The following is a 26,102-nucleotide window of genomic DNA, read 5'->3' as shown; positions in this document are numbered from 1 at the left end:
ACAGATCCCAAATATAGTGCACCATCCTCTTCTCCATAATTAGAGAGCATTTATAAAACCCAGATTTTAATTTTAGGCTGTGGAAAAGCCCAACATATGCACACAAACACACACATACACACGCTTGCTCTCTCTCACACACGTGTCCCATAAACGGTCTGTAATTTTGAAATAAGCAGCAGATTGGACTGCTTGGTGTTCTGTCCATCAAGGGTCACTCTTTTTTTCCAACACATACACACACATACAAATGCAAAGAGACATTTAATGTTTTTGTGCTGTCTTCGATTCCCAGCAACATTGAAAGTGAATGCCGTTCACCCTCTTGTGTTTGTATTTCTGGGTTTGTTTGGTGATGTCGCTTTGCACGTGCAGAGCAACATCTGAAGTGCTGTTAGGCCACGTTATCATTATTACGTTGAAAACGGAGCTTTTTCTTTATGTTTTGACCAAAGTGGGTACATTTGAAAAATTTAAAATTGGAAAACCGAGATATCTGATAACTGCTGACGAGCACAGAATTGGTGCTACAAGGCCACCCCTTTCATTCACAAATCTAAAGGTGCCCTTTTCAGAGTTGCCTTTAAGAGTGCGCGCTACAGCACAACACTCAACAACTTTTGGGTCGGTTTCTATTTCAAGCAGGGCTGGACTGGGAAGACAAATCGGCCTGGGCTTCGCTGTCCTCTTCTGCATATCGCGGCACCATTTTGCGGTGACTCATTTTTGCTTATCGCGGCACATTTCGCCAACCCACCCTCTTGCTCTGTTCTCCCGATGGCCATTCCACCCCTGAATGGCTCAAAAGTGCATCGGCCCACCTGGAAAATATCCGGTATGCCAGATTACCAGTCCATCCCTGATTTCAAGTCCCAGACTGATTTATCTTCCCACTATCTCCATTTCCTTCAGTCCCTGTCCTTGCTAAGGTCTATGCGTGTCATTGCTGATAACGATGACATACTTGTTGTCATGTGATGCAGTCATGTGATCTATTCAACCCAAAACAATCAAGACAGTGGCCCATGTTGTAGCAGCAATGTTGTGCCTCATATTTACATTTATAGCATTGTTAAAGATAAATGTTACTTTGTACAACCTTCACATTCCATTCCTGCAAAGGCGACGAGAAGGGAAATGTTACAGTACATGGCACACAGATTTTTCGCATGCACAGTAAGGGGATTTAAGAGTTTTCATACATTTCAGTGTGGACGAGCAACTTTTGGAAAATGCTTGAAAGCGGCAGTGTGGATGAAGTTCAAATGAATTCGGATTAATGTGGTTGTAGTCTTGGTGTAGAGTTCAGTGCAGCTGTGCAAAACCATGTCAAGGTCACATTCCACCCCAAAATCAAAAGAAAAGTTTAAGAAGTTTAAGCTGATCAGGATGTGCTTAATTGTTGTAAATATAATATTACAATGCAACAAACGTTTATGGTGCTAAAAATCCGCTTCATTGTTGCATTTCATCTTGCACCACTAGTGTCAGCAAACTGAGTAATGACTGTTCTCAAACAGGCTTTCCAAACACTCACCTGTCTTTAACTGATGGGACAAACAGATAGCCCCACCTCAAACTCACACTAATGGTTGAGCCAGGTTGCTGAGTTGGGCTGGTTAGGATGCTCAAACTGGGTCTGCAGGGGCATTAAGCTGAAGTTTGAAACCGGCCATTACACAAAACACTGTGACCTGACCCAATCCTGACCGACTAGTAACACGTTTTTTTAAGACTGTTCACTATCCGAACCCAAAATCGTTTACACTCTTTTATTATGTCTTCTCCAAGCAAGTAAATTTGTTGCAATAGGCTGTATTTTATTTAATCAACCTATAAATGGCATATTAAACAGGGATAGGAAAAAAACACACTTTGCATTTAAGCAAAATATATTTATCTTTTCTTTATTTTGATTTTGGGATGAAATATGACTCGGACATGTCCTTGACAGGTTTCATGACATTCACCCGCTTATAAAAAAGATTTCAGATGGTCTCATGATTTCTGGATAACTCAGTCAGCAAACAGTTGCTGTACAATTACACGCATCCACTTCACCACTGACAGACTGAGTGATGGATGAAGACTTTTTTTCTTCAACTTTCTCTCTTTCTCTCATTCTCTGTCTCTCGTTCTTCCTGCAGGCTGACTGTACAAAGACATGCATTCACATTTCACGATGCATTTAAGCACTAAGTGCTCTTTGTGCTCAAGGCTTTCATACAAACCTTGTATGTGTGCATCTGTGTATGCGATTATAACAGTCTGACTCGGCCTGATCTAGGTTGTGCGTGTCTGTGTATTTATACCCTGATTTATTAACATAACAGGTAGAAATGTTCTTGTGCAATTGTGAGGTAATACCAATAAGTATGATTTCTATTAATGTAAATTATAGCCTATAAATGTAAATGGTGCACCATGCAAAAGATTAATACCTGCCTATCAGTGTATTTCATTTGCCATGGCATTACCCTTTCTAAAATTAATTTCAGGCTCAATAAATCATTTTATGTGTGTTTTTAAAAGGTTTTTGCACTGACACCTTTGTTTTGTGTATGTATTGTGGCATGCCTCAAATTACATATGAATGAAGGAAAATGGACAAACTTGACAAAGATGCAAACCTCAGCAGACAATGTTAGTAGATCCCCTCTGTAAAGCTACCAATTCAAGAATGCCAATTATGTCAACATTTACTCATCCTCATGATGTTCCAAAGCCTTATGGTGTACTAGTTGCTGTTTTACATGCTTTCAAGCTTACATAAGGACCCCAAAACAACATTAAAGTATCATAAAAGTAGTTCATATGACTTGTGTGTGACAATACAAGACATGTGAAGCTATACAATAGCTTTGTGTGAGAAACAGACTGAAGTTTAAGTTGTCATTCACTGATAATATTTCCCTCCAGTAAGCTGTCAACTGCTGCAATCGAATCATTGAATCATTGAGTTGAACTCGAGAGTCGAATCATTCATACTGGTTTTGTGAACTGGATCAACCGAGTCACTAAAAAGAATATCAAAGCCTTCAGACTCAAGAGAACAATTAGTTCACAAAACGAACATTGCTTTTTCTCTAATGAACTCTCAAGAACGCAACATGGGCAACAAGGTCATATTTCCAGATTTTCATTGAATAACATTTTCAGTAAAATTTCAAAAAAGCTATTGTAATGCTTCAGAAGATCTGGAATATGTTATAAATACTTCAATGTTTTTATTTTTGTAAGTTTGAACCCTGACAGCTTCAGTCCTCATTTATTTTCATTAAAAAAAAGAGTGGTGAAGGTATTCTTCAAATAGTCATCTTTTCTGTTCCACGGAAGTATGAAAATTTGTAATGTCATGAGAGTAAATAATGATAGAATTTTTATTTTAGTTCCTTTAAATTTTACATTCACATTGACTTTGTTGACACACACACACACACACACACACACACACACACCCATAAAACAGAATCATTTGACCTTGCTTGTTGAGGAGAGATACAGAGCTCTCGGGCACATATCGCTACTTTTCTTGAGTGGCTTTTTGCTGCAAAGTGGTTCTCCAGAAAGCCACCCTCCAGCAGCACTCAAGCCCAGCGTGGGTGAGTGGATCTGGGCTGGACGCTTCAGTGGGATGGGGATCGACTGGAGCTTCAGAGGCAGTGAACTGTCAGGCAGCAGCCGTGGTACTTGAAGAACTCCAGAGAGAATAGCTGGCCTTTTACAAAGAGCAAAGCGGAGTAGCTTCTGTGTTCTCTGCTGCTTACACACACACACACACACACACACACACACACACACACACACACACACACACACACACACACACACACACACACAGTCTCTCACGCTTACACAGACGTGACTCAGACTTTGCAAACACATAAGAATGAGGGCAAGTAAAAGACATATACCCTCGTTCGTGGACACACACACACACACACACACACACACACACACACACACACACACAGAAAACACATTCATCTAAACACATTTACTATATACACACACACAGAAAAGCATGTATGGCTACACACTGACAAAACATCTACACACACACACACACACACACACACACACACACACACACACACACACAAACTCTTGGCCGCTCCTGCTGTTAAGGCTGTGTAATTGGGCTCTTAGGCTTCATTAGTGGGAAAGCTGAGTGGACCTCTCTCTCTCTCTCTCTCTTTCATTGTGTCTTATATATGGATTTTTCCCTCTCCTGGTACCTCCTCTTTTTCTATTTTCTCACTTTGTTTTGTGTGAAGCTGTCTGAATTCTCCCAAAAAACATTTTAGTCATTTTTATTTGACAGAACATACGTGATAAATCTGTCATTTCCCAGAACCGTTTTTAATGCTTAGACGTTACTATTTCATTGCTTAATACTCATTTTTATTTGACAGAACATACGTGATAAATCTGTCATTTCCCAGAACCGTTTTTAATGCTTAGACGTTACTATTTCATTGCTTAATACTCTTTTTGGAATTTTCACTGATGTTTAGCTTTTTGTATTAACAGTCAGATGTTTGTCTTAAAATTACTTAAAAGACAATATGAAGTTTGGTTGGGACACTTCCGTTATTGTATGGCTTCTCTCTTTTTTGTAAATAGCCAAAAAGCTTACGTCATAGCCATTAACCTGGGGTGCATTTCCCATACAAATACATAGCTCACTGCTTAACCACCATAATATGATGCATCGCTGCAGAAATGAACTTGCTAGTGTCGACTGTTTCACAAAACCCTTGCAACTATGTTGTACATCAATCGTTCAAACCATGTTGGTTCTAAACTATAGAGCTGTCCTTAATGATGTTACACAGGGGATGGAGTAATAACATTTGTGGATATTAATTTATAAAATCTCATTTTAATGCACTCCAAAAAGCTGTTTAATGTGAGAAAGCTGATTTAGACACATAATTGGCATGCATTATGTAAAGGCAACATTGTGCTGCTTAAGTGGGGTTTCCCTTTAAGTCAGACTTTACATTTACATTTATGAATTTGGCAGACACTTTTATCCAAAGCGACTTACAGAGCCCTTATTACAGGGGACAATCCCCCCAGAGCAACCTGGAGTTAAGTGCCTTGCTCAAGGACACAATGGTGGTGGCTGTGGGGTTCGAACCAGGGTCCTTCTGTTTACCAGATTACCAGTTATGTGCTTAGACCACTACACACTACACAATCCCCAAACACTTTGGGGTTCCCCCGACGCATTTGAGCACAAATGCACATGCACACTCTTCAAAAACATATAAGAACTTCACTTGCCAAAATGCGTGTAAGTGACAATCTTAGGTTTGTAAGAAAGAAGGACGTGTGAGCCGGCCTCGCAGTCCATGTGAGTGTTTTTTTATTCTCAGGGTTTTTACTCAAAATATGCTTTTCAGCAAGAACTTCAGTTTATGCACATCAGCTTCACTGATAAGTCAACATAAACTTGATAGATGCAAAAAATAAACCGTTTTTCAGTGTTTAGCTCCAGTCTGTATGTTTGTGTGACTCGGTCTCTCACCCCCGGTCTGGTGTTCCGCCAGTCTTTTAAAGCCCGTCTCCGCCGTCATTGAAATGAGACACAGGTGTTTAGAGTCAGTAACCACCAGGTGATGCTCTTACCACTTCCTCTCTCCCCGCTGACAGACACATGACCACGTTCCCATCTCCACAATGCGTTAACATGGACACATAAGCGGTGTTCTCCGGAACCGTGTGTCTTAGCCGGGCTTTCTCTTAACATCCTATAATCTCTTAATTGGCTGCATTTGTGTTTACATGACGTTTCAGATCGCCGCTTTCTGAAAAACCCCAGAGTATGCCGTTTTTTTAAGTACATCTAAACTTTGTCCAAGTCTAGACAGAATAAAAGATTTTCATGGAATAAAATATATAGAAGTCTCAGCGAAGTTAACAAGTAAATCAATGTTAAAAATTGTCTTCTATAGGTGCTGTGCAGTGATCAAGTGTTTCACATCATATAGAAGCTGCAGTAGTTTCTACTACACTGTGTTATGTATTTTAGCATAGGCTTGAACAGTGTATTGATCAGTATCTATGACCAGAACCAAAACTATCTATTTTATATTAAGTTAATGTTAGGTGTATGTGTTTTTGAAATGTCCCTAGAGTCGTCCCTCAAAAATCCACTCATTTAGTAAAGAAGTTGTTTTGATCAGAGAGCATTACAGGAGGATGATGTGTGAGAAAGAGAAGGTTCTTTGAGGTTAAGGGTATTTCAACATGTCACTTTTGCTAGACAGAGTACCTTCTTTTTCTGATAACCCCCTCTTCAGTGTGGGCTCTCCGTGATAGCACACACACATTCTCTAGTGTAGAGCCTAGTGGCCCCTCTTGAGCTCAACAATCCATAGTCAGACAACGGAAAAGCAAAGGTTCTCCGTCATACATTCGCTCTCTGTCTGTTTCTCTTTCTCCTCATTTCTCAGCACCATTTCAACACCCCTCTGCTCCTCTCATCCGTCCCTGCATTTATCTTCCCTTCCTTCTGTTATAAGATGAGCCAAAGTAGATAATTATTATTACATTTACACATTTTTATGTATATACTGAATAGTTTCGTAGATCTGTTTTAGATGTGTGTATTATGATAAACACAGAAATGGCAGACAGAGGTCTGGTCGTTCTGTTTGAGCACAAACTGGAAGAAAGGAGAAAAATGAGACATGAATATTAGGGCTGGGCTATATATCAAATATTCATGATATTATCGTGATCATTTTGCTGGGGATATAAAATTAAGCAATATTGTGAATATCGCAATGATTGTAGTGTGCTTTTTATTTTGCAACGCCGTTTCCTAAAAAGTGCATCATTACACTCATTTCATAATTCTTCAGATCTGCACAATTATTAAATAACATCAACATCTCAGTATGATCATATATGATTAATAAACTGCAAAAGGCTGTGATTTAATTCAATAAATACATGGTCTGTGTGAACAGGTGATGTGCTTGTGCATGAGCGGGATCATGATACGCTCTTTTAAGCATTCTAAGAGCAGTCCACTTGCATAGTGAAAGCAAAACACTGCAGGTTCACACATTCACGCAATTCTAAACATTTGTAACCACTACAAGTTGTGATACAAATCTAAAAACAGGACACAGCGTTTCAGCATATGTGTAATGAGCAACATAAATAAACGGCAAAATAAAAGCTATCAGGTGAAGTAAATATGACAAAAAATATTTTACTACTGTACAAAACAAATATAATACTCATATTAATAATTGTAAGGTATTTGGTATGCAACATTTAGGAGGGAACCGTTAAATTGCCCTCATTCTCACACCATTATATGTAAGGATATTTGGTATGCTAAATTTAGAAGGGAATTTAGGGTCTCGAAATATGTGAGCTATGAACTAAATTAAACTGTCCTTATTGTACATTATTAGGTAATGAAATGTAAAATGGAATTAGTCACGTTCGACAACCAGTATAAATTAGATAAAGGACAAATAACTACAGTAGATTATTCTCCACAATCTAGTTGTATCCACTCACAATTTCTACTGTAAGGAATTAGCTTTAACAAGTGAATTATGATTAATTCAATTATTGGAGTGATATTAGTCTCATGGCTTATTGATCATAATATCACATATTTAGGTACAGCTTTGAAGCGAAATCTTTTAAAAACAGGGATGAGATTATTTATCAAAATATACCACAGTCAATCATCAAACTTATAGACAAACATACAGACAAACTTTATTACTATTCTAAACATAAATCTAATTTAACACATATATACATAAGACAGATTGGTGAAAAGAGTGATAGAATGTGAAATAAATGATCAGTACAGTGAAAATGAACTTTATGGAGTCTGCTGACAATACCTTAAAAACCATTTATCCATTTAAACCATTTAAAGTTCGTTCCATCTATGTTTTGGACCTCTGTAAGATTGAAGTTATTGTCTGTATGAATGAGGTAATACTATATGACTATTTGAAGCAAGGCCTTCACATGGGTGTGTGAACCGTAGAGAGTGACATGCTTTCTCGGGACATCGAGTCCAGAGCTTCCTCACATGGCATGGACCTGGCAGTCAGCGGAGCGACCAGACAAAGCACGTGCAGGCAGAAGAGAGGACGAGAGGAGAGAGGGGAGTGAAAAGGAAGAGAGTGTGTTCCTGTTTGGAAATATTTGAACTCAAATTGGCCGCATCCCCAAAGGTGTCCTGTGCCAATCAGAAGTCACTTTTCAGAGTCACATGGTTGATTGGGCTGTCCTTTCCAACAGTTGATTTTATGGTCCTTTGTTCCAGAGCCTTACATATCTTCCGCTCAAAAATAGTGCATATTTAATCATTAACTTTTATATCTTAAGAATCGTACAAGAGACATGATATTCGTTGCCATCAGCTTTCTCTGCACACGCCAGCGAACGCTTACATACTAAAGATTAAATTTTTTCATGGATATTACACGTGTAGGTAACAAAACATGAAAATCCCTGGTTACAAAATAATACAGGTTAATTCATGGGTTATACAACATTGATGAAACATTACACACATTTTAAAGAGGTACATCAGGCTATAATCATTAATTCGTCAGTTATACAAGTTACCACAGTTCAAAGCAATTGTCAGGATTACCTAGCAAGACTAGGTATTGTATACATTGTGGATTTAAATGCATTCTGTACATTTTAGAGGGCTAAATCAGTAAAGTATATGTATAAAATGTTCCTGGATTAAGATGAAATGTCTTAATATTGGAGTCATGCAAATCTGATGGTCTTTTGGAAACCTTTGAAGGAGAAGTCTGCTTTAACTCTGTGTGGAAGAGCAAGAGGTCAGGCTGCGGGGCCTTTCTGACCAATGATGATGGACCCGGGCTGTTTAATTTATGACAGTGAAGAATTCCAGGATTGCAAAGGTTGAAAATCCTAGATTCAAATCATGTTGTTTCAATTCTTCTGCATGTATAATCCTTCATAATAATAATAAATAATAGTAATTCAGTATTATACTGTATCATAATAATATTCAACTGGGCTCCAAAAAGTCAGTGAACCTGTATTTTTTGCACATATTTTGCAAAAATTACTTTTTATTACTGTATTGTTGTATTGGTGCATCTACGTAAAAATAAATGATTATTGTTCTTGTCATTTAGTGAAAAACTGCGGGAAAAATGCCTCCATTTTATTTTAGAGTTTTCTTTTATTTTTGTGTGGTGGTGGTGGTTGTTGATGATGATTGTTCCTCTGATAACAATGCCATTTCAAAACAAATGCATAATTATCAAGATATAATTTATAATATATTTATTTGGACCAAAACAATAAATTGTCTTTTTAAACATCATGTAAACACCTGAAATTATACCAGTCCGATTTTTGCGAAGTCAGACTAACAGATCTACAGTAGGTAATGCGATTGTAGCTTGGCTCTCCTTCATTCAAACATTTGATTATGCAATGTGTCATGGATACTTAGACAGACTGATGAAGACTGCTGCTGGACTACGCAAAAACCTACTGTAGCTTCGTTATAACTACTTAAGTAAACTTACTGAATGGCTTTCCCAACACTGCAGTCAATCATTTTGTTGTTCTGTACATATATCCCTTACTGCTACGTTTTCATTCGCCTCAAATTAAATATAGCATCTTCTGCAGCTATAGTCTTTGATTAAGGTCTATCGCTGCACTTAATAGTATTTACTGTAGTCGTAACAGTCAAAGTGGAGGTCTTTAATGGGAGCTAGTTGTCTAAACTCAGCACAGTATTATTAAATTTAAAACCCACTATGTGACTCCCATCCAGTTTGTGGTTCTCCCGTTTGGCTCCAGATAGAGAGAGTGAAGTCATATTATGAGATGCTCTCTAAATGAAGCTGAACAGAAGTTAGATAACTCCTGTGCTGAGACTGAGTAAGACCTCAGCCGAACCGCTTTCAGCAGAGCAGTTGTTTAAACAAATAATTAAAGGAGGATCAATGTCTGGTTTGTTATGAATGTCCTTAATTATTTTTTGTTGGAGAAGAATCTTAGGCTATTAAGTTGTTGCACATGGTTATGATTTCTTAGTGTTGTTTTATAAGGATGAAACACAAAAATGTATTGATTTGTTGCAGACCAATTCATTGATGTGTGTAATGTGTCTATTGGCTAAAGCTAGCAAACTTCTGGTTAAATTGCATTTTATAGATATTCTGCTGAGAATTCAGTAAGAATGAATTGCGCCTACTTCCTTTCCCTCTTGGGACTTCCTCTTATTACTTTTGGGGCTTCCTACAGTAAGTTTTCTCAAAGTAACAGGTCTTTTAAGTAAAAGTGGCAGAAGTGAGGGCATTTAGCTGTACAGAGGACAATCTGACACGGCCCGTTGTTTCGTCTTGTAGGCCTTGTGGTTTGAGGAGACAAATTGAGCCAAACCACTGCAGTGAGTGGCACAGAACAGGGAGGAGCACGGAACCGCTGCTGTCACTCAGGAAACAGTTTTCCTTGCCAGACTGGGTCACATTGTGCTGCTATTCCACAGTAAAGGGTATAATCCTGTGGCACATCTTTTTGGAGCAGCTGGTTTTAGCTCAGGTTACATTTTAGTTAGTCTTGTTTAAGTGCTTCATATTGTTGTTGTTGTTCAGTGTTGCTTTATAAAGGCATGTGTCTATGTTTGTGCAATTGTTGTCTGAAATGTATTAGAACTCATCTGGATTCTCAGATTCACACGCATACACTAGTTATCATATAATGACATAGCTCAGATGACCCAACTGAACTCTGAGCGCCTCTAATAATGCATGAAGAGACACATGAAGACTTTCTCTCTGGTATTATGACTGACATAATAATTATTGAAGCATGATGTGTGTGTGAGTCTTATCAGTTCATAGATGACTATTGATGTCACTGTTGATTTATAACTTTACCTTCACAATTCAATAAAGAAAGCTTTGTCTGGTTTACATACATTAGCTGTGTTTCTCTGAGGCCTGCTGTTTACAGGACAGACTGCTACTGGACCAGTTAAAGCATGTCTGTATCTTAAACTACTTTAGTCATTCTTTGATTTTACTTACCTTTTCCTCTATATTTTACTCCATTATTCTCCTAATGTTTAGCAATGTGTTTCTCTTTTTGTGATTTACCCATTTTATTGTAATTTTTCAAAATAATCCACATGACATTTATCATGAACATAATAACACATTTATGCAACATAATATTAAATAATGGCATCTGCGATTAAATAATTATAATATTAAGAATAGATAAATAACATTTATAGTAATAGCAATATAATTCAGATACAATGGCAAGAAAAAGTATGTGAACCATTTGGAATTAGCTGTTTTTCTACATTAATTGGTCATAAAATGTGATCTCAAAAGAAAGTGAACCCTTAGACTTAATAACTAGTCAATCCTCCTATGGCAGCAATTACCCCAACCAAGCAGTCAGAATGCTCGATTTCAATCTCTGCTTTGAAATTGCCACCTCTATCACAAAATACAAACAATAAATGTTGTTTTGATGCTTTTTAATGCTGTGTGTGCCCATTCAAACGAAGGCACAAGTTGGGCACAATGCTCTTGCTCTCTGACTTAAAGCACAAAAAAAAAAAAACATGAACATCAGATGTTGATGATTGCCTACAAACTGCACGCACACACACCAAGTGACTATCTCACTCCCAGTCTATTCTCTGCTATCTGCGTCACCATGAACATTACATTTAAAGTGTTAAATTCATTCAGTTATCACAATTCTTTGTGATTTGCTTATTGCATTATGTACATTTGCAATATTTTGATTAATTCAATATATTGTGAAGGACTATTTTAAGTTATTAACAAGCAACAGCAGGTTTTTGTTTAGTCGAGATACAGTATTCATCTGTCCAAGTATACATGATACATTATTAAAATATATGTTATTAAAAAATTAAATAGGGTAATTTTGATTTTATATTAACTTAAAGTGGCAAGAGGATGAACTTGTATACTGAGATGATTTCTTAGTACCATCACCACTTGGGACAGAAAATCCTAATGTTTATTATTTTATGTCAGATAGTAGTTTATATAGTTCTATCAAGAAAGAAAAGTAACAAAGTAAAAAAAAGAAAAGAAAAACATGTGATTTGTGCTTGGTTTATACTGTATTCATGGAAAGTGCCTTTCACCCCTCACCCCCTTCTATTTTATCCAATTTTCCTCTTTTCTTGCTAACTCTTATCTACTTCTTGTCATATTTCCCATCTCATCTTTTGCCCTCATTCTGTCGTCCACCTGTTCTTGCTCTCTGTCCTATCCGTCACACAGCAGAGCAGGAAGTGCTCCGGGCTTGACCTCCGAACCCTGTCAGCCAAGCTCTGTGTAAATAGTTAATTTTCTCCATTTCCTGTTTAGGCAAACGGGAGCACCACCTGTTTAAGTTTGTTTACAGAGAGGGTCTCTTTTAGTTCTTGTGTATGCATGTGTGTATGCAAAATGTTTTTTGGTGTGTCTATTTTTGTGTGAGGGTGTCAGTGTGCACGGATCCCTGTCTGCTGTCCCATTGAGAACAATATGATTTTTACCTTCAACAAAGTCCAGCTCTTGGAAATAGGCTTCAGATAAAGAAACAAATGCAACAATTCCAAGAATCTAATGCATGGTATGCCTTTACAGACAGTCTATTAGGAATCAATCATTATTATTACTATTACTTATACCAAGGGTTTGGGATTTGAACAAACCCCTATTTTAAGAAATACACTTTGTCGCTTTGTGCTACATGAATTATACCTCAACTAGTGTAGTATTTTCTAAGCAATATGACTAATGATTTTCACCTGGCTGACAATAAAACATGAAAATATCCCATAGATTTAAATTGAGTGAGGGACTCAAGCCATATCTAGGGACCAGACTGTCACAGAACCATGGGGGTGAGCTCTTTTAACTTGGGCCAGTAAGCCCACCAGTACACCAGAACACACAAACAATCACAGAACACTACCCTAGCAATAACATAGCAGCATCCTTGAAACCATTTAGAACATCTAAAAAACTGCATTGTAAGGCCCTGGCAACCACCGACAACACCATATCGTTGTAGCAGCGAGTTTTGCAAGCATCGCTCACATTTTATTCTTAAAATGTAAAAATCTGGTTATGCATGTATCACATAATGATAATTTGATGGCACTCCAACATGATCAAATCCACACTCATGCCCCTTTTATTAACCTGAGACCTTACATGACACATAACCTCCACGCACACTCACTTTCCAAATAATATGCTTTCTCATTGATACACTCGTTACTATCTATGGACCTATAGTCTCTGGCTTGAATTAAATGGTTTGTGTTTTTGCCAGTGATATCTACCGTCTCACTCTGTATTGAATTATGCAGCAGTTCTGTCTGGTCTTTAGCTTTTATCTTGTGTCTGGCTTCAGTTAGCTAATGGTTCGTGTGCCCAACCAGAGCATCACGCAGGGTAAAGTAGGGACAAAGAGCTATTTGAAGATCTGAGCGGCTGGCTGTGTCCTAGTGCTCTGCATCATGATGCTCTCTGCATCCTGCAACATTAGGATGACTGCAGTCACTTAGTGGTTTGGAATAGTCTCCCTTAGTAAAGATCTGACAAAGGCTTGAAGAGTTGTCATTTTCAATAATTTTGAGCCAAAAGAAAGAGACATACTTTTGGGCACTTGTGTTGTTATCTCTGAAATGCCCTCTTTAATTTTCTTTAATTATAATGCATGTGACTTTTAAGTTGTAGTTTTGTTTACAGGAAGTCATTAGTGTGGTGGCCAGGGTTTGCATTAGTCATACAAAAGAGTGTCAAAAAACTTGATAGACATAGGGCGCTATATGTGTGTGTATAATTACATGCAGTTTAACTTTGGTTTAACTGCACATTAACTTTAGTAACAAGGCAGGTAATAATATGAACTGAAAAATTTCTAATTTCTCTCTAACTCAACACACACACACACACACACACACACACACACATGTTGTGTTTCCATGTTTTATGGGGACTTTCCATAGACATAATGGTTTTTATACTGTACAAACTTTATATTCTATCCCCTAAACCTAACCCTACCCCTAAACCTAACCCTCACAGAAAACTTTCTGCATTTTTACATTTTCAAAAAACATAATTTTGTATGATTTATAAGCTGTTTTCCTCATGGGGACCGACAAAATGTCCCCACAAGGTCAAAAATTTCGGGTTTTACTATCCTTATGGGGACATTTGGTCCCCACAAAGTGATAAATACACGCTCACACACACACACACACACACACACACACACACACACATGTTGTGTTTCCATGTTTTATGGGGACTTTCCATAGACATAATGTTTTTTATACTGTACAAACTTTATATTCTATCCCCTAAACCTAACCCTACCCCTAAACCTAACCCTCACAGAAAACTTTCTGCATTTTTACATTTTCAAAAAACATCATTTAGTATGATTTATAAGCTGTTTTCCTCATGGGGACTGACAAAACGTCCCCACAAGGTCAAAAATTTCGGGTTTTACTATCCTTATGGGGACATTTGGTCCCCACAAAGTGATAAATACACGCTCACACACACACACACACACACACACACACACACACACACGCGCACGCACACGCACACACACGCACACACACACACATTTACATGCTGCCAACACTTTGCTCAAACTTAATTAGAAACACTATGAGGTTACCACTATGAGGACACAGAGCTAACTTAATGGGTTGTAACCAAACCCATTAAGACCCAATCTGACTTCGAATCCTCTAGTCTTTGCGATGGATTCCTAGTCAAGGGTCAAATATTTAGTTTTGAGGTGGGGTCCATGTCAAGTCTTACATTTTAAGGTGAAGTCCAAATCAAGTCTTTAGTCTTTGAGGTGGTATTAAGTGTTTGACGTAGAGTTCATATCAAGTCTCTAGTCTTTGAGTTGGAGCCCAAATCAAGTCTCTAGTCTTTGAGGTGGAGTGCAAGTCAAGTCTCTAGTCTTTAAGGGGGAGTCAAAATAAAGTCTCAAGTGTTTGATGTGGAGTCCAAGTCAAGTCTCTGGTCTTTGAGCTTGAGTCCAAGTCAGATCCCAAGTGTTTGAGGTAGAGTCCAAGTCAAGTATCTAGTCTTTAAGGTTGAGTCTAAGTGAAGTCCCAAGTGTTCAATGTAGATTCCAATTCAAATCTTAAGTCTATGAGGTGAAGTCTAGATCAAGTATCTAGTCTTGGAGGCTGAGTCAAAGTCAAGTCCCAAGTGTTCAGGTAGGGTCCTAGTCAAGTCTCTAGTCTTTGAGGTTGAGTCCAAGTCCCTGTCTTTGAGCTGGTATTAAGTGTTTGACATAGAGTTCATATCAAGTCTCTAGTCTTTGAGTTGGAGCCCAAATCAAGTCTCTAGTCTTTGAGGTGGAGTCCAAGTCAAGTCCCAAGTGTTTGATGTAGAGTCCAAGTCAAGTCTCTAGTCTTTGAGGTGGAGTCCAAGTCAGTTCTTCAGTCTTTAAGGTAAAGTCCAAGTCAAGCCTCAAGTGTTTGAAGTGGAGAGTCCAAGACAAGTCTCTAGCTTTTGAGGTGGTGTCTAAATCAAGTCTCAAGACTTTTAAGGGCAAGCCTAAGTCCAAGTGACTTGTCAGTCCAGTTCAAGTCTCAAATCCCTTAGGTCATAGTTTTTTAAACACTACACATTAGTTTTATAAACCTTATTGAAGAGCAATCAGTGTAATATATTTAGTTGTTCTCATGTCTCTTATTTGGTCTCAAGTCATTGTTTAAGAGTCTTAAGTCGAGCCTAAAGACAATTTATTAGTTACTTAAGTGCTACTCGAGTCTCAGGTCTCAAACTCAGTTTTCATTATCTCGTTGTGAAAGATGAAAGAGCAACATAAGTCATAATGGAGACAGTTTAGAAATAGAGTGACCACTCAAAAATGTAATGGTATGAATCACAGTCCTCATTATGGCGACTATAGGAATGGAAGTCTTAAATTTCAAGAAGCATTGTGTCTTTTACAGGTCTACCGTTGTTGTCAGATTTTTCTGATAATATGACATGTTATGAAAACATAGTATTGAAAAACAGTTTTGGAGATTTTGGTTGTTACCCATTCAGGTTAATAGGAACTATACTTACATGCCTGTTACAGTACCTACACAGAAAATGGCTGGCCAAGGAGTCAACTGACTTGCAGACTTACAGTTATAAACATATGCTTCAGATGAGCATAAACACTAATATAGTACCAACATGGAAAGTTCTATAAATGCTCTAAAAATTGTGGTAAATCTTTGTAATTTAGTGTTGCATGGTATAACAGTGCCACGGTACTACTGCAGTACTCAAGCTTCAAAACATTTGTGGTATCACAGTGTTTTTATAAAAGCAGTATCTTATTAATGGTAATGCCATAATTACTGATGTACTGTATGTACACTATTATATTCCCAGTGAGTAGTGGGAGTCAGTTAAACTTGGTTGTGAAGTGGCATTTGTGGCTCAGATTCTGCCTCACTGCGGTAATGGCATGTATCTGAGCCGATTGCTGCAGTAGCAGATTTTCATATAGGATGCCAGTCAGAGTGAAACAGAATGTAAAAGAATGCAGGGATCTTAAAATGCTATTTTTAACATTTTAGCATTTTAATATGCATTGTTTATAGTGCAATATGCTGATAAGAGTACAAGACACAATGGCCAAAGTCCTCTAGCTTACACGTGTTCACAGACTAAAAACTGAAAAATAGCGTAGATTAAATTTAAGAATGCATCGTCTTTTTTAGCGTTTTATTGCATTGTCATTATGAAGGTATCTTTACAACTATAATCTGACTGGATGAGCTGTGTCAAAAGTCATGTTAAAATGTAGATAATCACACACCTGTGACCACACATTCTATATTAATGCACCAAATACTACATTACTTTGCAACCCGTAAACAGTCTACAGTTAAACTAATAAACTTTATTACTTGGCGGAATAATTTGTTGTTGTGATCATTATTATCAATAAATGTAAGTGTAAAAGGAACAATGGAAAGGAGGAGGCGAGAACCGGCTTGACAATATAAATAATATTTTAATGAAAAACTTAAACAAAAGACACAAACACAAACATAATGGTCAGCTGCCCGTAAACGATCTCTCTCTGTCGCACCACCATCCTCAGTCGGCTTTTATCCCTCTCGGAGGCTTAATTAGCCTGATAAGGGACCGGGTGTGCGATCTCTCTCTGTCGCACCACCATCCGCAGTCGGCTTTTATCCCTCTCGGAGGCTTAATTAGCCTGATAAGGGACCGTGTGCAGAAACACCACCCGGCCCCGCCCTCCATCCTGTCAAAGTAATTATTAATTGAGAATGGGTATCTTTTATATTGTTGTTACTGCCATTTCATACAAGTTTTGCAGCATGTCGAAAAACATCCTTTAACCGTGGTAAAGTCACTGTAATGGAGAAATTTTGTGGGTAATTGATTTACTGTAAAATAAATATTAAAGACAAAAATAGCTCATAATGGCTTAATCTCACAAGTGTTCTTGGATATTGCATGTTTATCTTTGCTTATCTGTATCTGTAACAAACCTGAGCTTTAACCCATAAGACCATTCAACCCACAACCCACTCACTCTTTCTCTTCCTCTTCCCATACTCTTTCCTCTCTCCTCTCTGATAAGACTCTCTCTGGTCTCAGTCCCATTAGCCAATGGCAAAAGGGATAATTGTCATAGCAAAGAGCCGGGCAACGCGTTTGATGTGGACCCGACCTCCTTTTGATGTAAAAATGTATCCACTCTGATTATCAGATTATGGCTTCCTCCCCCTCCTTATTCCCTCCTTATTCCCTCCCTCATTTCTCATCACCCCTTTCCATCCCTCCATTAAGACATGAAGATTAATTGGAAACAGCCCTTTCTGATGGCTAAAGTTGATGCTGCTGTTGGGTTTCTGAACTGAAACATCATGTCTATGCCTCTTTAGATATCTAACACATTATATATTAGAGATGGTTCACAATGGACTAGTTGACTAGATGTCCAACAACCCACAAGATGAATTTTGAGGTTGACCAGTAGACTATTGTGACGAGGCAGAGGCTGTGGCCGGGCCGTGAGGGGGCACGCCTGGTGCTGAGTTGCCTCAATCAGCAGGAGAGAGAGATAGGGAGGAGCCGGGGACGTCAGAGAGAGAGAGAGAGAGAGAGAGAGAGAGAGAGACATGGCAGTGTGTGTGTGTGTTTGTGTCTACATGTCAGCGTTAAGAAGTGTGTTATTGTGTGTGACTGAAAAGTGCAACAATAAATGTCTATGTGTACTGTTCAATCCAGTCCTAGAAAGGATGCGCTGTCATGGAGTCCTTACCACTGCCATCTGCCTGGAGGCGGAGGAGCCAGCTCCTGACCACTAGGAGGCGGAGGTGCCCGCTGCCATCTGCCTGGAGGTGGAGAAGCCTACTGCATCCACCTGGAGGCAGTGCAGCTGGCTGTGGATCATGTGACAGCATGTTCGGTGGCCGGCAAACCAGAGTGTCTTTCTTTTTTTCCCTCTCTCTCCTCTCCCGCTCTTTCTCTCTCTCCTCTCCCTTCCCTCATCTTACTCAGGTTCCCAGGAGGCGGAGAAGAACAACCGGCGACGGAATGGCCGGGGCGGTAGGTTAGCCCGTTTGGTTGAATAGGGCATTGGGGTTATGTGATGAGGAGGAGGGCGTTTGAGCATCTCGACAATTCCGACACAGCAGAATTGACTTGGTGTATTAATGGGGCTAGTTTGTGGCGGGACATCATTTATTTAGCAGATGCTTTTATCCAAAGCGGTTTGACTGCAGTCCAGAGCAGTATCACCAGCTGTTTCGTTACATCATGCTGGAGAGGACGGACCGCACATTTGCCTTCACCTAATGGCTCCGTGACGCATGCTGGAAATGGCTGCTGGCTGGGGCTCACGACGTCGTGGGAGTGATGCTGGAGCAGTTAATCCATCGACTACCAAAAGAAATGGTGGGTCCAGTGCCACCAGCCCGGTGTCGCTGGAGGAAGCTGTCCGACTGGCAGAGGACCATATGACATCATCTGGATTGATGGTTAACAGCTCCAGCCTGGTGTCGCACTTTCTTATCCCTATTCCGCAATTATAAATGAGCAGTTGTATAAAGTGACGCAGGATGCTCAAACAAAGGAAGATACAACCCAGCTCTTAATAACACGGGTTCACCGGGAAATGGTGTTCCAGGCGGCTCGTTATAATCTGATGGTGGGTAAATTAGGGGAAAGGAAAACACTGAACCGGCTAATAGCCCGTTTTTATTGGCCGGGCATTGGTGGCAATGTTCGCAGGTGGTGTGCGGCATGCCGTGAATGTCAGCTGGTGAATCAAAAGTGCCATTGCGCCCCCTTCCATTGTTGGAGGTCCCCTTCAAGGGAATTGGCATTGACCTCGTTGGGCCATTGGAGTGGTCAGCATGCTGATATCGCTTTGTGTTAATCCTAGTGGACTATGCAATGTGATATCCGGAAGCAGTGCCTCTACGCAGCATGTCGGCACATAGTGTTGTGGAGAAACTCTTCAAAATGTTCTCCCCGGTGGGGATTCCGAAAGAAATCCTTACCGATCAGGGCACAACCTTTATGTCATGTACACTACGTGAGCTTTATGATTATTAAGTCAATTTGCACCAGCGTTTACTATCCACTAACAGATGGCATGAATCTGTGATTTAATAAAACCCTTAAGAACATGATTTGTTATTTTGTGCAGGAGGATGCTAGAAATTGGGACAAATGGCTCGATCCCCTGTTATTTGCAGTATGAGAGGTCCCACAAGGCTTCACTTGGTTTTCCCCATTCGAGCTGCTGTATGGGTGGCACCCACACAGTGTGCTTGATGTCAAATGCGAAGCTTGGGTGGAGGGACCTTCAGCCAGTAAGAACGAAATTCAATACATTCTTGATCTTAGAGCAAAATTCTACACCTTGGGGCAACTAACACAGCAGAATTTGCTCCAAGTTCAAGAATGACAGAGCCAACTGTATAACAGGGAACTTGGCTGTGGGAATTTGCATCGGGAGGTACTCATATTACTCACCACATCAAGCTCCAAATTTCTTGCCAAGTGGCAAGGACCCTTTGAGGTCACACAACAAGTGGGGGATCTCGATTATGAGCTAAAGCAAACCGATAAAGGGGGCACACATCAAATATATCACCTCAACCTTCTGAAACTGTGGAGGGAGGCGGTCCCTGAGATGTTGGCTACGGTTTCCGGAGAGGGCAGAGCTCGGGCCGGAGGTGAATACAAAACCTAATCATATCACCCCTGTCACTTGCGGAGGCCACCTTTCACCGTGTCAAGTCGCAGAGGTTGTCAAGTTGCAACAGGAATTTACAGAATAGTTTTCCCCTCTACTGTGTCATACAAACCTCATCCAGCACCACATCGAGCCGGGGGTGGTGGTACGTAGCTGTCCCTACAATTTGTCCGAGAACAAAGAGAAAATAGTTCAGGAAGAATTGGATGCAATGCTCGGAATGGGGGTAATAAAGAAATCCCACAGCGATTGGTCCAGCCCGGTTGTTGTAGTTTGTAAGAACGACGGGTCTGCATGGTTCTGTGTGGATTATAGAAACGTCCACGTGGTGTCTAAATTTGATGCATACCCAATGCCTCACTTTGATGAGTTGCTCGATCGGTTGGGCACTGCTTGATTTTATCCAACATTGTATTTTACAAAGGGTTAATGTCGGATCCCCTTGACACCAATTTCCCATGAAAAAACAGCTTTCTAAACACTATTTGGATTACACCAATTTGGGATGTTTTGTTTGGTTTGTTCGGGGCTCCGGCCACATTTCAGCACCTCATGGACCGAATCATCAGACTGCATTTGGCTTATGCAGCATCTGAGGGTGGTTCTGAGATCACTGCGACAGGCGGGGCTCACAGCAAACCCCAAGAAGTGCACGGTTGGGTGGGTGGAGCTACGGTATCTGGGGTTCCATTTGGGCCATGGCTAGGTGCATCCTCAAACTGACAAGACTGTGGCGATTGTGACCTGTCCGAGACCCAAGACCAAAAAGCTTGGCTGGCTATTATAGGAGGTTTGTGCCTAATTATTTGGACATCACAAGCCCGCTGACTGATCTCACTAAAAAGGGGGCATTTACATGCACCTAATTTCTCTCTCCCTTTCGTATTGCAGACGGATGCTTCAGACAGAGGGCTGGGTGCTGTATTATCACAGGTGGTGGAGAGGGAGGAGCACCTGGTGCTGTATATCAGCCGCAAGCTCTCCGTGAGGAAAACAAGGTACAGCACCGTGGAAAAGGTGGCCAGCAGCAAGTGGGTGGTCCTCACTCTCCGTTAATAACTGCTGGGGCGGGCCTTCACCCTCTGCTCGAATCATGCCCCACTCCAATGGCTCCACTGCACGAAGGATACTAATGCGTGGATCACCTGGTGGTATCTCGCTCTCCAGCCCTTTAAATTCAAGGTGGTCCACAGACCGGGAGCTCAGATGTCTGTCACCGGGGTGGTAGACTGGTCGGACAGCACCGCTCTAAGGGCGCATACACCTGAGCTAGATTATGTCTAACACCTGTCTCTAATTCCAGTGAGCATGGGGAGAATGGCATATTCAACAGCCACGCCACCAGCAGAGAAGCAGAGAGAGTCTGGCACAAGGAAGCCTATATTAGCATGTGAAGCTAATGAGTTTATGATATGAAGCTAATGAGTTTTTCTATCTACGTGCCTTTGAACTGTTGAGTCTGTGAAAGTTGTAAATAATTGAAGTGGCGATTAAAAGCCTTACCTGAGTCTGGAAAACCCACTTCCCTGTGTCCTCCTTCCCTAGTGCCGTGGAGTCTTACACACACACACACACACACACACACACACACACACACACACACACACACACACACACACACACACACACACACACACACACACACACACTATTAAGAGTGTAGGGTGAAGTGCTCACGGAAACGTTGTGGACTATCTTTTTGTCTATTTGGTGACACTAGTGGCTTAAAATCTTGAAGGGGTCATATTCTTTATGTACATTTTGTAGAATTTTATTTCCCCAGAAGTCCATTATATGAAGTCCTGTTTTTTCTATTATTCTCTTCTTTAAAATTTGTTTTGTTACATCTAACAAACACTCATGCAAATGACCTTAAATAGTATATTCCAATGATCTTGCTGGATGCTGTATACTGTAGGTGAAGATATGTACACTAAATGTGTGTGGTCATATGTGCTGATAGTTTTGACATCTTAAACATTAACAAGTTCTGAATCACTGTTTTTGCAGCTTAAGTATTATAAATGGTCTGGATGGCTGGGCGTATACATACCACAATTCACCTAATGCATGCTGCGGTTGTGGGGTTTATAGGGAGCAAATAAAGAATATGAGTTCTTTTGAGTTGGCGATTGTATGTGTATTTTTTAGATGTCTGGCCCTATAAACATGCTTGAGTCAGAGTGTTTACTGTACATGAATGTTGTTGTTGGACATGTACGTGTGTGTCTTGGTTCAGTGCATGTGTTAGTGAGAGCGTGTATGGCAGAATGTATATGAGGCCTGTTTTCATTGGATGTACAAGTGAATTTCCATTTTTTCCACAGCGATGTCTGTGAATGTGTGATTGTTGTCTGTCATCAAAATTAATATCTGTTTTTGCCTTTCTTCATGTTCACAGAAATCTGAGCAACAATCGTATCCGAGTGCTAAAGAATGGCTCCTTCACTGGCTTGTACTCCCTCGAGAAATTGTAAGTAAACCTCCTTCTTACCATCATCTTCATCATCTACCATTGCAAGGCCTGTTCTCTTTGATGTGAACATTCCCACAGACATTAGCCTAGAGCTTCACTTCACAGCGCATAATAACTAAAATAACATATGTTTTAGATAAAGACATTTTCAAATGATAGGCTGAGAACATTAGAACTGCTGTGTGACCTGTTTGTAGTATTCATGCCAGGTATCAAGATCTTAATGGAAAATACTAGATAAGGTCCCACTTTATACAGTATTAGGTGTCTATAACAATTATGTACTAACATTAAAATACATGCAATGGACTGTACTTATTGTGTAACTACAATTTTCTGCAAAATACTCACAAGAGTCGCATTTGCTGCTACTGAGGTTGTGGTACAGGTAGGTTTAGGGAATTGATAAGGTTTAGGGTTAGGGTTGGTGTAGGGTTAGGTTTAGGTTTAGGGGTTAGTTAGGGTTAGAGTTAGGTTAGGGTTAACAGTGTAACTAAAAATGGAATTAAATGCAGGTGCTTTAAATGTAAGTACAATGCAACTACACATATGTACATCATAAGTACATAGTTTCAGACGCTTCAGTACAAAATAGTAAAAGATATCTAATATAAAGTGGGTCCTGGGTAATTTTGAACTTAATGTCTTTGTACACGTAGGTAACATGCCGTCGGTTACAACAGTCGATCATTTTGAATTGTCAACTCTAAGTGTGCATTATTGAGTAGGAAAAAGTAAAGTTAATGCAAAAGTGTAGAAGTCAAATGGGCAGCACTGCAAATAAATGAAAATATGCAAGAACTGGTAAGTTATAGCCAACAGTTTAACCCCTGTCATGACCAGCTAAATAAGTGAACATACGTAATTATTTTAGTTTGGTATCCATGCAATGATTCTGTTTTAGTTGGTGTCCATCAGTGATTTCTGCTAAAGTATTCGTTTGTTGATAATACTCATGTTTTCTCACACCTCTAAAGTTTTAGACCTAGGAGAACTGGGCTAATTTTAAAATGACGCCATGCATAGTATAAATGCAGGTTTATTCCATGGATGCTTTAGTTTGCTCAGGAGAAAAAAGTCCAGCTTTTTCCCTTGTATAAATTAAGGCTAGGGAAGTGTTTCTCAGCTGGTGGGTCACAACCCAAAAATGGGTCGCAGGTCTGTTCCGATAGGGTTGCGGACAGCAGGGAAAGAACAATACCAGGGTTCTTCCTCCATTTAAAATGTTTCAGCAGCCGCTCATATGAAATTACAGGCCATGGAGTCAAATATTTATCTCCCATTTGGCCCTTCATATGCACTTAAATATGTTTCTTATCTGAAATGTGCATTTGCATATATTTTATCTCTCTTTGTGTCTCATAAAACTGATGCAACCTTATTGAATTGTAGTAAGAAATTTCATATTGGAGGAAGGCAAACCTCCCATACAGCTAGACAGCCCTGACATGCAAAGCAGCACTAATGAGGATAAGAGACAACGTTTGGTTACGTATGTAACCTCCGTTCCCCGAGGGAGGGAACGACACGTTGTGTCGGAGAAGCGACACTAGGGGTCTCTCTTGAGCGCCGATATTCACCTCTGATCTTATTGAAAAGGGCCAATGGGAGTTGGCAGTCAGTATTTGCATATCCCGCCCCGGACATACGGGTATTTAAGCGGCGTAAATACGGGAGTTCATTCAGGATTTTTCTGAGGAGCCGGAAATGGTCCAACCACAACAGTGGCTCGGTTCAGTGACATGGCGGAGGAAAGACACAACGTGTCGTTCCCTCCCTCGGGGAACGGAGGTTACATACGTAACCAAACGTTCCCCTTCTGTCGCTCTCTCCACGTTGTGTCGGAGAAGCGACACTAGGGGACCCATTCCAATCTTGCCATGGGCTGAACCTTGTACGTGGACCGCCGATACAGAGGCGGGCAGGGATTTCATCCAGTGCCACGCATCGTCTGTACCTGGCTGCACGTACCCTTCCCCAATGCCCCATAAGAACATCGGAGTCCTTCTAGTTACCCTGGGAGGGGAACAAGGCGATGTTTGCCAACATGGGAATGGGCCAGCCTGGCTGGGCCTCTTTTCTCTCTATGTTTCTCACATAGAGCAATCACGGCCGGGGCCCTTACACGCATATAGGGAAGGGGGTCGACCACACCTGCCCTTTTTCTTGGGGAGGAAAAGTGGTAGACACGTCACACGGCCGTCTTAGGGCTCGTGTGGAAAGTATGGTGCGGTGGTAGATCCAGCCTTGAAAGGGGGGAGTTGCTACAGCACGGCGACCGAGGCAGCTGTAACTGCCTAAGGGAGACACGGGGTCCGCTCGTAATGGGACAGAACCGTGGAATTACACACAGGGGGAGTCCGAACAGGAGGACTTCTTATTTTACCTGTGGAGCCCCTATACCAGTACGGGGTGGCCATCAGGGTACCCGCAGTGGCTTGGGTCGGCGAAGTTCCTCCGCTGAACCACGGACCCGAGGGCTGGGGAGGAATCGACCAGGGGCCCGACTCGGAGTGGAGCGCCCTGGGAAGAAGGCGCACTACTTTACCTTGACGTCAGGAAAAGGGCGCTGAGCGCAAGCGATCCACCCGGCCGGTCGGTCTCACGTGTTACCGAGTTCTACGGGCTCGGACCTGAGAAAACACGAGACTCAACCGACTCAACGCGGAGGTTGTAAAACCTCGCGAAGGTGTTGGGTGTTGCCCAACCCGCGGCTCTACAGATGTCTGCTAGGGAGGTGCCCTTGGCCAGTGCCCACGAGGACGCTAACACCCCTTGTTGAGTGAGCTCGGACCCGTAGGGTAGGGGCACGGCCTGGGTGTGATAAGCCAGTGTGATGGCATCGACAACCCAGTGGGTGAGCCTCTGTTTGGAGACGGCATTCCCTTTCTGCCGTCCCCCAAAGCAGACAAAGAGCTGCTCAGAGCGTCTGGTGCTCTGTGTGCGGTCCAGGTAAATGCGCAGAGCGCGCACTGGACACAGCAACGAAAGGGCTGGGTCTGCCTCCTCCCGGGGCAGCGCTTGCAGGTTCACTACCTGATCTCGGAATGGTGTGGTAGGAACCTTGGGCACATAGCCCGGTCGCGGTCTTAGGATCACAGACGTATCTGCTGGACCGAACTCCAGGCAAGTGTCGCTGACAGAGAACGCTTGCAGGTCCCCGACCCTTTTAATGGAGGCGAGCGCGATCAGCAGGGCCGTCTTAAGAGAGAGGGCCCTGAGTCCAACTGATTCGAGCAGCTCGAAGGGAGGTCTCTGGAGTCCTGCCAAGACTACCGAGAGATCCCAGGAGGGAACTAGGCCT

The 26,102-nt window shown here is 41.0% G+C and overlaps 1 protein-coding gene across 1 annotated transcript in view; it reads left to right on the top strand.

Annotated features, from left to right (window-relative positions):
• The window catches only part of LOC127621450 (adhesion G protein-coupled receptor A2-like), a 95,455-nt gene that overhangs the window by 12,594 nt on the left and 56,759 nt on the right, over nt 1-26,102 (top strand). Inside the window, exon 2 of the mRNA XM_052095040.1 lies at nt 22,724-22,795. Within this exon, the coding sequence (XP_051951000.1) occupies nt 22,724-22,795 (72 nt within the window). The remainder of the gene's footprint in view (nt 1-22,723; nt 22,796-26,102) is intronic.

The sequence above is a fragment of the Xyrauchen texanus genome, chromosome 27, assembly GCF_025860055.1.
Source record: "Xyrauchen texanus isolate HMW12.3.18 chromosome 27, RBS_HiC_50CHRs, whole genome shotgun sequence".
In the NCBI taxonomy this organism is placed as follows: domain Eukaryota; kingdom Metazoa; phylum Chordata; class Actinopteri; order Cypriniformes; family Catostomidae; genus Xyrauchen; species Xyrauchen texanus.
Note: the sequence above shows the minus strand (reverse complement) of the source record. Positions and strands in the feature narration are given on the sequence as shown.